The sequence below is a fragment of the Thunnus thynnus genome, chromosome 7 (genome assembly GCF_963924715.1).
Source record: "Thunnus thynnus chromosome 7, fThuThy2.1, whole genome shotgun sequence".
Taxonomy (NCBI): Eukaryota; Metazoa; Chordata; class Actinopteri; order Scombriformes; family Scombridae; genus Thunnus; species Thunnus thynnus.
In genome coordinates, this window is record NC_089523.1 from 18,961,490 (window position 1) to 18,975,103 (window position 13,614).

At 42.3% G+C, this 13,614-nt stretch overlaps 1 protein-coding gene across 6 annotated transcripts in view; it reads right to left on the reverse strand.

The window, feature by feature from the left end:
* Window positions 1-13,614, reverse strand: part of rsrc1 (arginine/serine-rich coiled-coil 1) — a 227,082-nt gene that overhangs the window by 64,083 nt on the left and 149,385 nt on the right. For all 6 annotated transcript variants that reach the window (XM_067594742.1, XM_067594743.1, XM_067594747.1 and 3 more), the window contains 2 exons: window positions 13,435-13,471; window positions 898-949 (listed from right to left, as the gene is read on the reverse strand). In XM_067594742.1, coding sequence (XP_067450843.1) covers window positions 898-949; window positions 13,435-13,471 — 89 coding nt within the window. The remainder of the gene's footprint in view (window positions 1-897; window positions 950-13,434; window positions 13,472-13,614) is intronic.

Genomic DNA, 13,614 nt, shown 5'->3' on the forward strand with positions numbered 1-13,614 from the left:
CGATTATGAGAGGCTGATTTGTTGCCTTCTCCTCCGCCGCCTGACTGTGGTTAAAGTGGGAAGAAGTAGCGTATCTGACAGGCAGCTTGAGTGAAGTGGAGCCTGTGGAGGAAGCACCGGGACCTTCGGGGTGAAACAGTCAGTCGAGGAGCTGCTATGTTCGGCTGCACAGATAGGAAACACCTCGGCTGACAGGATGTACCACTCTGTTGGGGGCGGGGGGTCTTCTTTTTGGTTTATAACGGCGGTTTGGCAACCAGCGCATTAGGTGCATTACCGCCACCTTCTGCTCCGGAGTGTGGACCAGGGATTAAATCCTACACATTAATCCTGTCTGTCTAATAAACTCAAAGAAAACTCTACTGCTCCACCCACTTGGCAAGTTCATTAAAGTTTGAACGCTGAGCTCCTGAACTCCAGTCTTCCTAAGTTCTTCCTTCATATATTGTCTTTCTTGATCATACTCAGCACAATCTATGCTTGCATGCATAAAAGTCTCCTCAGCCAGCTGGAAAAAAAATATGTGCATGTATCGGTATCGGCAATCGGCCACAATGAGTTGGAAATATCGGCATAACGGATATCGGCAAAAAATCCAATATCATGCATCTTTATAAATAAATTATCACAAATACATAGTAAATACTTGCCATACTGTCTAGCCCTAGGTCATAGAGGAGTGTTTATGAATAACGGCAGAAGTAATTGAACAAATGTGACATCTGTGTGCAAAGAAAAGAATTTTGTTCAATCGTTATTTGAAAACTCTGGCAGAAAGACCCCTCTCTAGGCAGCTCACATCTCACACACCGTCTTCAGCCTAGCACCCCTGAACAAGTCAGAGATCACAAATGGCAAGTTTCAGGCAATGGCAAACAGAATGATAATCCCACTTACCTGCAGCCTGCAGGACCATATGCATTCGAACTTTAGCCTGTTCTGCTGGAGTCTGCAGAAGAGTGACGGGCAGAGACAAAACAGACAGAATAACAGATAATTAGTGGTGGCAGTCTTTCTGAGGTCCACGCAACAACAGCAACAACAAAACAAACAGCAATTTAAAACAACATTGATCAATAAAACAAGAAAAAGCAAAACAAGCCGATATAAAGATCAGAAAATGAGTGAAACAACTCTAAAAAGGTTGACAATACAAACTTACAATAGTAATAAACACAAAATTATCAAGATAGAAACAAAAAGAAAAGAAAAATAATAAGTAAGTTCCAAACCTGCAACAACTAAAAGTATCATCTATGTAGGATTCATCAAAATTTAGTTTAGTGACTTTTTGAATGAAAATCTACTTTTGATTTTTTGTCTTATGTTTGTAGGGAGCATATTCCAGACAGCAGAAGCTGTGAAGAACAGTGTGTAGCTCAAAGCACTTAAAGCAGGACAGACACGTGTTAACACAAAGTCTTTCCAAAGTGTCTTCTTAAAGGATGATCTACCTATTTAGTGTAACACCCTGCTGCCTGAGACATCACAAAGCACAGTTCATAGCAGGACAGACAGCCCCACGCTGACACAACTTTATCTATGTAATCTAGCTCTAAAACTGCTGTGTCCCTCAGGCTAAAATATATTTTACCCACGATAATCTTTAACTGCCATTAGAGTGAATATTCTCTTAAACTGTCCTTGTGGAGTACCGAGGGACAACTTCACTGTGCTACTAGTCTGGTCGTCTATAAAAACCCTGCTAGTGAAAAACAGAAAGCAACAACATCTCTGACACACCAGGGAGAATCCATGAGGAAGAGATGAAGAGAAATTTAGAGACAAAGAGAGAGCGAGAGAGAGAGAGAGAGAGAGAGAGGGAGAGAGAGAGAGAGAGAGAAGTGAGAAGAGAAGAGAGAAAACAAAAGCTGCTGTAACAAGTCTTTGGAGAGTTGGATAAGAGGGCACAGAGAGCACATTTTAAAAAGATCACAGCCAAAGCCTCAACATATTCCCCTTCCTATCGTGTGTGTGTGTGTGTGTGAGTGTGTATGTGTGTGTGTGTGTGTATGTGCGCATCAGAAACGCTTAGCGGGCATAAGCGGGGGGAGGGCCTTGTGCTTTGACAGCTGTATTGGGAGGCACAGCCCTTTTTCCTGACATGCCCTCAAAAGGGCCTTGCTGTAATTCCAATATCACTGCTATTAGATTTGAGGGTCTTAATTGTCAAGGAAGAATGATGGCTACGACAGGGCGCGGAGCTATAAAAGGCGAGCGCGCTGCAGATTGCTCTCGGAGGTTTTTTCGGTGCTGCCGTGGCACAGCGGCCCTCGTTACCATGCAGCGGCGTAGACTGTGTGTAGGATTAGAGAGAAATTAAATGCTAATGGGGATGGGATCTGAATCCGCTGCCTGGGAGCATCATTTAGACGACAGGGCCGGGGCGTCGCTGACAGGCAGCGTTTCCTCCCTCCTCCTCCTCCTCCTCCTCCTCCTCCTCCTCCTCCTCCGCAGACAACCCAGCTTCTTCCTCCTACCGTTCCTTCAACCGGCTCCCCCACCCCACCCACAGCAAAAAAATCTGATTTATCAAACTGTAAACTTGTCACTTTGTAAAAACGTCACTTTTCGGTGGCAGTCATGGAAATATAATGACCCCCTTTAATGTAGCGATGTCAGGGTGCTATATCCTAGATGGAACACACATCAAGGCACCGCACAGACACAGACTGACGCACACTTAATGCAACATGGATGTGTGTGTGTGTGTATCCCCTGTAGCAGGTGACATAGTGGATCACGCTCACGCTGGCTGGCAGTGCTCGACAGCTGAAATTACCAATCACTATTATGCTGGAGAAGCTGAACAACACTTGAGGCCTTCACCCACACACAGATATGTATATACACACACACACACACACTTCCCATCCCCTGCAAGAGGAAGTGAAGAGGGCACAATTCAGTCTTATTTTTTTTTTGTTTTTCTGGCACCTTTGCATTTACAGGAACTGTTTTACAGCAAAAGAAGGGATTACATGCTGCAAAATAAAAATCAGTTACATGGTAGAGGGCTGAGCTTGGACACAGAAATCAGTCCCGGTACAAACAGTAATCTAAAGCAATGAGACATCACAGCTTAACTAACCTGATCATTGTGTTCTGTGCAATCATCTTAGTTACAGTTTATTACAACGCCCCCTCAGTAATTACATTAGCATTTGTTTACATTGGCCTTAAGTCCGTGCATCCTCAACGCTTGCACACACATAAACGCGCACTCCTGCCAGCTCTTCAAGGGTAACAACATTGAATCAGACAGAACAGAAACGGGTTGAAACGTTCAAGCGAGTTGCGCTTATTACAACACTACAATCAGTGATGTCAAAGCGACTACTTCCTATCTCCTGCGAATGGAAAAACACCTGCTTTACCATCAATTACTGTGAGGTGTGCAACATGTTTTAAAGTTTAAGCGGAGTATCAGCAATTGTCTGTGATTCAGCGTTGAATTACCCTTGAAATAAATGCAGAGAAGAGAGAGAGAGAGAGAGAAAAAAAAGAAAAATCAGGACAAGAGAGTGGGCTTCCTGCCTATAATACCAAATGGAGGCAGAAACAGGCTAATTAATATCAAATTATCATCACAACTAATGTAAAAAGGTACTCAAAAGTCAGCTTACAACTAAGCAAACATAATGATACAGAACCCACACACACGACATTACATGTTTTCGCTTCTCTATTTTTCTCTCTAATTCACACATGCATGCCCGCTTCCTCTGTGTGTAATTCATTAGTAAACAATAAAAAGGCGTTAATTGTGCTCCCCAGAGGCAGATCTGTGTTCCCCCCACTGGGAGAGAGGCACCCGCTGCATCTGAAGTGCCTTCGCCCCTCAATTAGAACCGTGCCTTTCCAACGCACACAAACAAACATGAGACACCGAGAGAAGTACTGTGTGTGTGTGTGTGTGTGTGTGTGTGTGTGTGTGTGTGTGTGTGTGTGTGTGTGTGTGTGTAGGGTGGAAGTACTTGGAAATGAGCAGCACTTTCCTTACAGGGGCTTTAGATGATCACACTGTGAGTAAAGGGGGAAACAGGCAGAGGGGGACAAAAGACCAGACAGAAAGTTGCTTTTGTTTTCCCCAGAGCTCAGGAAATATAGCAGACAAAGAGGAAGAAGAGTGTGAAGAGGAGAGCAGAAGGTGAGAGAGAAATTTAAAGAGCAAGAAAGTAGAAGATGAAGAAAAAGCGTTTTGCACAGTTGTGAGGAAAAAAAGTTTTACAAAGAAGAAATGTAGAGACTTTTATTATTTAATTTTGGTTTGATTTGCCCAGGCAAGGACTTGAAACAGGAGATACCATCTGACGACTTTCAAATGACATTGCACAGGTGTTACAGAGCCATACAAAGAGTAAATGGCCTGCACTTATCCATAATTTTTAACCTGGGGGCAGAACAAAGTGCTTCACAATGCTTCTCGTTCACCCACGCACACATTCACACACCGACCGACTGAGCTCCCGTACAAGGAGCTGGCAGGTTTGAGATTCAGTCACAACATGCGGACAGACTGCCACATACCCTTCGATTAAAAGACCATCTGAGCTGTGGTTGTTTTAAAGGCGGGGGTATACTCAAAAATAACTAGTTTGTACAAGAGGTGTTTATGGCTGGTCTGAACAGCCACAATCCAAGTTGAGTTGAAAAGCCAACCGTCATATCTGCAAAAACTGTTGTTTTAAATTAATCTTTACCTAACCAGGAAGTCTCTTGAGATACATTATCTCTTTTACAAGGGAGACCTGGCCAAAATGGCAGTGTACAATAGATGTCACTAAGTTACATAAAGACACATTAATTTCCAACAATCACATCCAGCACAACTGATCAGGATCTGAGAAATACAAGAGAGACAAAATTCGACTATTTCAAACAATTGAATTCTTTAAACATGGGATAACGGCGCACACTTTCAGACAATTTTTCGTGTTGTACTCAGTTATATACATGAGAAGTGACAGAAGTTGTTGCGTAAAGAATCTTAGTGTTCAAACTCTGCTTATTTCTCACCTCAAAACATTTGGCAAATCGCTGCGTGAAGTGGGCATGTCAAATGTCAAGATTGTCGGTTTCAGAAAGTTATAGCAATTGTTTGACACAGCCCCCCGATTCCAAGGTGTGGGGTGAGTTGGGGTTTAAGACGTTGACATGGTGCAGGTATTATTTTAAACAACAATAGCTTTTCCTCTCTCTATAGGTGTGACAGAACAACCTTTTTACACACATCCTGCTTTAAAAACATCTGCCATGAACAGATTTGCAGTGTATGCTGCACTATTAATGCCAACATTACCATTCACCCTCTACTTCAATTATTTACGCTTGACTCAGGGCTAGCTCTTGCCCTGGTACGAGAGAGGAAGTCCAGTAGACTCACAGTAGGACTCCAGCGACCAGGATTGCAGTGATGACAGACACAATGAGACATGCTTTGCTGAACCGAAGTGCCTAGCGCCTGTCCCATTAGTCAAAAATAAACACGTCCCATTAGAAAAATAAATAACTCTCAATGGGCTCAGTAAAAACAATGCTATGCTGTGTATAATGAGGTACAGCGTGCAGGAAATGTTATCCATTTCTAGTCATGAGCTGGTCCAAGGGACTATTAACATTATTGTTATTGGGCTTGAGGCTGACCAGACAAAGCAGAGTATGGTGGGTCAGCAGATGAATAAAGGCCCGTTAGACCAGACCCAGAGAAGCAGAGCGGTCAGATAGGCCTTCTCTGGTCAGATGGTCAGACTGCTGTCTTACTAAATGATTTACTCCCTTGATCGTACTACACCACAACAGGAGTTAATATACATGATGGCACAGAAGGAGACAGAGGGAAAACAGAATAGAATAAAACTTTTAAAGGATATCGCTTTAAAAGTGCAATAGCAAGGCTGAATAGCAAAACACATCAGTGCACATGCAGGCAGATCACCGACACATTAACACAACCTCCCCTCACGTTATCTGCCAATTTACATTAACCCAGTTCTAGTCAGTCTACCGGCTCAGGTGAGACATCGACCGAAACAAAGGAAGTGAGGAAGAGACCGAGCGGAGAGGGCGGGACAATGAAGCAATGAAAGGGTAGACAGACACTGTAGGTCAGAGAGAGAGAGAGAGAGAGAGAGGAGGGGGGACTGCTGGTCGTCCTGATGATTAGTTAAGTTCTGGATTCTGCAGACACAGTAAACTAACATCTACCAGGTAGCTCCAAGTAGCAGCACCTAGTGGTGGTCAACAGAACATGAGATGTTCAGCATATGGCACCATGAACAAATAAAATCAGGATCCTGAAAAAGTTTTTAAAAAGTTTAACATCGATGTTTTTGGAAAATTACAACTGAAAATGAGAACATAAGAGTGAGTAAAAAAAAATTTTGTTGCAAAGGAAAGGTATTAGTTGTTCTTCTAATCTAATTATAACCCTATTCATAAATTTGAAAAAAAGGTTAAATAAATATAGCTTGGTTTAGTTCTGAGATAACATATTCATTCACTGTTCAGTTCTTTATTATCCTCGAGGTTAAGTTCCACTGAAAACAGAGAATGTGGTCTCTGCCACTGAAAACAAAACATATTTTGTCTTTTTTAAGATTTATCTCCTACATATCTTGGACATACTTAGATATATGTGATCAAAAATTATTTATTTTGAAGCTAAGTTGTCATTATCTTATTGCCGAGATGAGCCAAGTTACATAATATGACTCAGAATGGTGTGTGCCTGAGTGTTAGCAAGAAGGACAAAGAGAATCCAGTTGGACACATAGGTTACTTTGTCTATGTCTATCTCATCTTTGTCATGTACATTTTCTAGAGAGCTAGCATCCCAAACACTTGCAAGTGCATCTCTTTAAAGAAAAAGTCAGACATTTTTGGGAAATCAGCTTATTCACTTTCTTGCCAATAACTAAATGAGAAAATTGATACCACTCTCCAGCAGGGGAAAGCAGCTGGTCTGGCTCTGCTCAAAGATAACAAAATCCACCTATCAGCACCTCTAAAGCTCATTGATTAACATATCTCATTTGTTTAATCTGTATAAAAACCAAAGTGTGAATACGATAATTTACAGTTTTACAGAGGATTATGTGCCGAAATATTTCTTGGTCCTGACCAGTAACTTCCAGTAGTCTCCACTGGCTGCCTGGCAAATCATCCTAAAAATCCAGTAAAACACAGCTACACTCTTCTTCAAACAGAGTTGTTATCCCTTCTTTCCTGCTTCCTATATCCTACTTAAAAAGTAAAGAGTCTGAATGAATCAATGAATGAAATGTGGGTTTGCATAAACTCACCTGACAGTTTCAAATGTCTTCAAAAAACTAACTTGAGGAAAAATGTGACATCAATGACATCATCAGTCCATCTACTGTAACATAAATCTTAATTGCACCACTGTAGCCATTATTTTCTGTCAATAAACAGTTTCAATATACACAAACGCGGCGCCCACCTCAACTAACTCTCTTTATGCTGGAGTTGATATGCTCAATATTCATCTCATTATGTTTTTAAAGTCTTCATCTGTTTCCATTTTCTTTCATTTGTTGCATTCCGCTCGGGTTTTCTCCGCATCTCTTTTTCTTCCTCAACCCCCCCTCCCACCTCCACCCACCAAACAAACTCACTATATCCCATACCCAAAAGAGGACAGGGGAAAACAGAGCCCCTAGAAAATGCAATATTTCTGTTTTTAATATCGAGGTCTATAAGATCAGGGCAGAGATGGGTTCCATGGCAATATGTTTATTTATATATTTTATAAGGAGGGGGAAAAATCTGCCTATCAGTGTATGTATTTGGGGGGCCTGGGCCACTGTATCTGAGCTCATCTTATATGAAAAATAATGTTGTGTATGGCTATACTTTTATATATAATGGCAATATGGGATCAGGGCTCTTTTACAATGTGCCATACTTCAGGCTGGGGCTAACAGCATTTTATGGCCCGCCAGCAGTTCATCTTCATGTCTCAGGCAGGCAGGAGCACTGCATAATAATGTCGTTTCCTGCCCCCAAATGCTATTTCACAGGCCGGGGCTCATTTCTCAAACTTCACCACTTTTACAATTTCCCAAACTTTTATTCCCGTCATTATTACCAACAAGATTTCATTACGTATTTAGAATGTAAACAAGTCTGAGTAATGACACTCCCCCGTCTCCCTGGAATCATTCCCGCTGATGGCTCTGCTGCTATCTCAGGCGCACGTATTCATACAGACACACAAGTACAAACACACACACACACACACACACACTAAAACATGCACTGCGGTTTGCCCACATACAACCGCACAAAAAAAGTACATACACGCACGGGAACTGCCCCGACCAAGATACAACTCAAAGGCATTCATTTACTACGCCATGTGCGTGTGTGCGCGCATGCATGTATGTGTTCCCGATAAAGGGGGAGGCGGTGGGGGGTGGGGGGGGAGAAGGAGAGAGTTTTATACTCAACTCACATAAATCATGTAGAAGAAAAATGAGCAAATGTGCAGGCTAACTCATCTTCTCCCCATCCGGAGAAAATGAAATTCACTGGAATACCTATCAAAACCGCAATCATCCAGAGATAATATCTTCTTTGGTCTATCTGCACTTTCCGATTTAATTTCCTCCATGCCCTTGACATCCAGCGATACCATTAAGATGAAGCACATACAGTAAGGGAGTAGTTCTCACGTTTTGATATATGAGATCTCCGCGCTTACTGTAATATCATCATTTGAAAATTAATGCAATCTTTCTTTTGTTTAGGGGGTGTTTTTCTTTTTTGGAAACACTCGACGAGCGAGCCATGGTGAGACGGGGGTACAAGATGGAGAGTAAGGCAGTGATGGGCACACATGAAAAGAAGGAGACACAGAAAAACAAGTGAGACGCCAGAAAGGAGGGAAAGACGGGGGGGATACTTTGTATTTTGTGAAGCCCCCCCCTCTCCCCCCTCCCCCTCTCCTATCCCTCCTTCCGTGCCAGAATGACATGCAATTATGTCTGGGCCTGCCCCAAGTCAGAGGTCACTCAAATTACTCCATCATTTAGCTGCGCCGTCGAGATGAGAGAGACTGAGAAAGACACCCCCCCCCCTACTCCCGCCTCCATCCGTGCTTCCACATCCTCCCAACCCCTGCCATCACATCAAATATCATGAAATCATTAGTGTAATAAGCATGGAAATCTGTTTGCAGATTATCAACACCCCCCCCCCACCCTCTTTCTCTCCTTTATCTGTCCAGAATCTCTCTCTCTCTCTCTCTCTCTGTGCTGTTTTCACCTCTTTATCCTATACAATCATATTAGGGAGGACGAAAGACAGACAGAGACAAAAAAAAATACAAAGAGAGAGGAAAGAGATACAGAAAGAGATAAAGACAAAATGTTTGATGAGACAATTAAGGTCTGACAAAATGGACACAAGCAGAGTAAAGAAAAGAAATGATCATCGTTCTAAGCTCTGAACCCTCCTGAACTTCTCGTATTTTACGCTTAAGACCGCTCTGGGTCAACTCGCTGCCATATCCAGCGATGCCAGGTTTGTCACATTCTTGGTTTGTGTTTGTCCTGCACACAGCTGCTGATTTCTATCTGTCAGTAGGCCGACCAGGCTGTTTGCCTCAGTAAACTCTTCAACTCACAAAGGGACACTCGGAAGACATCAGCCGAATGCCATGAAGAAAGCCATGTGTGTGCAGCGGTCTGATGACGCATTATCAAGAGAAGCCCATCGTTGCTACTTTACTGTTTCAGAGAGAGACAAAGACACTTCCTTGTAATGCAAAAATAAAATGTCAAAGCTGCACAATATTTTATCCAATAAAATGGAGTGTTTGAACGCTTGTGCAAAACTAATAAAAATCTCTATAAAAAGTTATAATTAAAAAAATCTGAGATTCAAAAAGTCTGCAATTCGTTTTATTTTGTATACATTTCTGTGTCATCATGACATTAAAAACAATAAGGAGATACCTGAAAAGAGCTCTTAATACTTTGCTCTTCTGAAGGTGAAACCAGGTCACTGAACTGTTCTAACGCTAATGAAGGTTTTAAAGGTCATTCGGGCAATAACGGTCTGAATTATTGACAGGCTTATAGCATTAGTAAAGAGACAGCTACCCGACACTGAGAAATTAGATCAAACATTTAACTGACAACAGAGCCAGCAAAACAGCTGTGTGAACTGGATATTCTGTCATCTAATTGGAAATGTGTAGGTATGAGATGTGGCCAGAAAAATCAGGGGGCACATGATGAATGCCTAAATCACCCCTTTATGTACGACTGCTGTATCTACTGGTCATATGCAAACAATTCTATTTACACTGGGGCTGTAAAAATGATGAAATAAAAAAGTTTTTTTCTGTAGAGAACTTTTTAAGGAGTCTATTATTTCTTTCACGCATTTTTCTCTGAATTACGACTCAACCTGCAACATTGGACTGACCTGTGAACAGCCCTTCAAACATGACGTCCTATTCAACCTCCCATCCCCACACCATCGACATCTCCCTCTTTCCCCCCTTTTTTTTTTACCCCTACACCTCTCTTCTTTTTCTATCCATCCTTGGGCAGTGTGCATGGTTAGAACGGTGGGTACAGCTGCTGATTGAGCGAGTAATCCTGATGAGGCTGATTCTTCGTGTATTGATTGAGCTCCTGGCTTTCTTCTTCTTCACTCTAAGAAGCTGTGCATCTGGACTGATTAGCTGCTGCAGGCCACCTCTTTCACTATCGCTCCATTTCTCCCAGAGCAAAGAATTGCTGGACTCAAACTTAGGTGCTTCCGTGTGTGTGTGTGTGTGTGTGCGCGCGTGTGTGTACAAAAGAAGAAACTAACGCAGCAGAGCACTGGGAGCAATTAACAACAGTCTTTTTCTCTGCATTGCTACTGATCGCGTTCAGTCAATCTGCTGAAATACAAAAACAAGACAAACATGGACAATAAAACAAACCTCATACCACATAAATCTTAATTACCCACCTAATTACTGCACCAGTCATTCACTCACATAGTTAACTTAAAAGGAGGAGGTAACTTTAGTATTCATCAAGAAAAATCAAGCGCCAGAATAATTTGAACAGAGGGTTGATTGTCACAGTGGTGTGAATATTCTACAAAAATGTTTTTTGTTAGGGGTAAACAACAGCAGTTAAAACACTTCTCCAAAGTAATTATTATTTTAAAAAATAAAAAGTAATTCTAGGTTCAAGGTAGTTGGCTAAAAGAATAATATGGCTCGAGCTTAACGACACCATGATAAGTGTCAATATGGTTGATGCACTAATCTTAAGAGCAGTACATCAAGAGAGAGTCATAAATGCCTGCTTAGAAATCTACAGGGATGTATATGTGAGGGATTGAGGGGAAACAACATTTCGAACAGCTCTGCAACTCTACCTCAGAGGGAGACGCGCTCCATTATTTACAGTTCTCTGTCCCGAATCGTAATCAGAGTCTTGCACTCCCCAGGCAGCTGACTACTGGGGTGCAATCTCCCCATAAGCATAAACACACCCATAAATTCAAACACTCAGTATTCAGGTATTCAAATTCCCTGAGACGTATATACAAAAAATGCAATGGTAAACATACAAATGTGTGTTTGTGTGTATGAGTGTGTGTCTCTCTCTGTGTGTGTAAATGTGTAATGTTTAACTCCTGAACCATCCTGATGAGTATAAAGACACAGCAGTAACTAAGAATCAAATGCAAACATTAGATAATCTGTCCCTATAGGTCCACTTAGTGAAAAAACTATACAAAACACACATGCAAACTGTCTGCAGTAACCCCTGCCAGAAACATTAACACAAATGTACTCGTGTGCAATAGCGATCCCTGTGAGAACGCGATTGTGTAAATGACAATACTGCTTTTCCGTATAACCTAAGGGAATTTGTTAAAAATGATGAAATAATACAAAGATATTTAATTCAAGGTGACTTTGGCCAGATGACTGTGCATGAAGTGTGAAAACATGAAACAACTGCGCACTCATTTGTTTCTTCTCTCAGACATACAGTACTTGTAGGGATATTTTCCCGTACTGTATGCTGGCCCCAGTATCACTTATGCCTTATGTAAATTATTTCACATTCCTTCACATGCCTTTAAGAGGAAGACTCATCTCAACATGAGACACAGGATCCCTAATGTTTGCCAAGATCTAAGTGCCAATACACATATTGATTAATGCTGTTTATGCACGTAATCCTCTCTTGAATAATTCACAGCACATTTTATGGAGTACTACATCAATCACACCTACAGACCCTCCCATCCACATCTCTGAACCCAAACTAGACCAAAAGAACGCTGTACCCCACCAGTGCCTCTGTATCCTACCTGTCATAAGCGGTCAAATCGGGATACAGAGATATGAATACAGTCAATAAAATAACTCAACATTAAAGAACAATTCTGTGACTGATCGTAAGGATATGATCTGAGGTCAAGTTATCGGATCTGCCGCTCGCTGAAGTAGAGAGTTACTGAGAACTGTTTGAATTTCGAGGTCAGTCATTTGTGTGGCATATTCAGGGTCATTTGCGTAGTGCATGGTGGGGCGGGGGGTCATTTGCGTAGGGTGCTGGGAGCTGCAGTTTAGTATGCAGGGAGGCAAGGGAGGGAGGGCATGTGACATCCACAGAGAGCCAGGACCCTCGCTGACCCCTGTCTATAATTCATCCCCTGGAATACGGGGCACATCAAACCTTGGTTCCTTCCCACCCAAAAAGAGGAGAGAGAACCTTTTCACTTTGTTGCACGGCACTCTGACCCCGTATTAAAGCAAGTAGCAAGAGGAACCCTGAAAACGTTGGCCATTAAATTTTCAGGTTGTCCCAGGAGAGCGTTTCCAGCAGGCCCTCGATTCATGGATGGGATAAGAGTGAGGAAGGGCCCCATGCTGACATGAGGAGGAGAGAGGGAGCATGAGCATGAGTGTGTGTGTGAGTGTTTGTGTGTGTGTAGGTCCAATAGTTATGCCTGAAAAGTAAAAAACATTTTCCTTTCATGCATGCATGTGCAAACAGGTATGCAAAAAAATCTTAAAAATCTTGCAAATGGCCACAACTGGCAGCAAAAATGAGGGAGAACAGAATGAGTGGATACCCTGTGTGTGTGTGTTTGTGTGTGTGTGTGTTGGGGTAGAATTGGGGATAAATGAAACGGTAATATAAAAGCTGGACCAGGCCCTAGGGGAGACACTACCCTCCCTCTATCCCTGTTTTGTCTGTTTTCTCTGTATCTCTCTCTCTGCCTGTTAGCTGCAGGTATTCAGCTTCAATTCCGGAGGTTTCATTAAGAATGCAGATATCAAAGTGTGTGTGTGTGTGTGTGTGTGTGTGTGTGTGTGTAGGGGGGCGAAAAAAGGGGTGAGGTGGGGTGGGGTGGGGGGATGGGGTGTCGAATAGAACTTACCAGATGTTCTAATCTTCCTTTGATGTTCCCAGCATCCCTGCAACACAACAACACATTTCCCCCACTGTAAATAAAGTGCAGACACAAAACATCATTTAATGAAAAGAGCATTTTTGCAGAGGCGCACACACACACACACACACACACACACACACACACACTCTACCAACAAACACATGA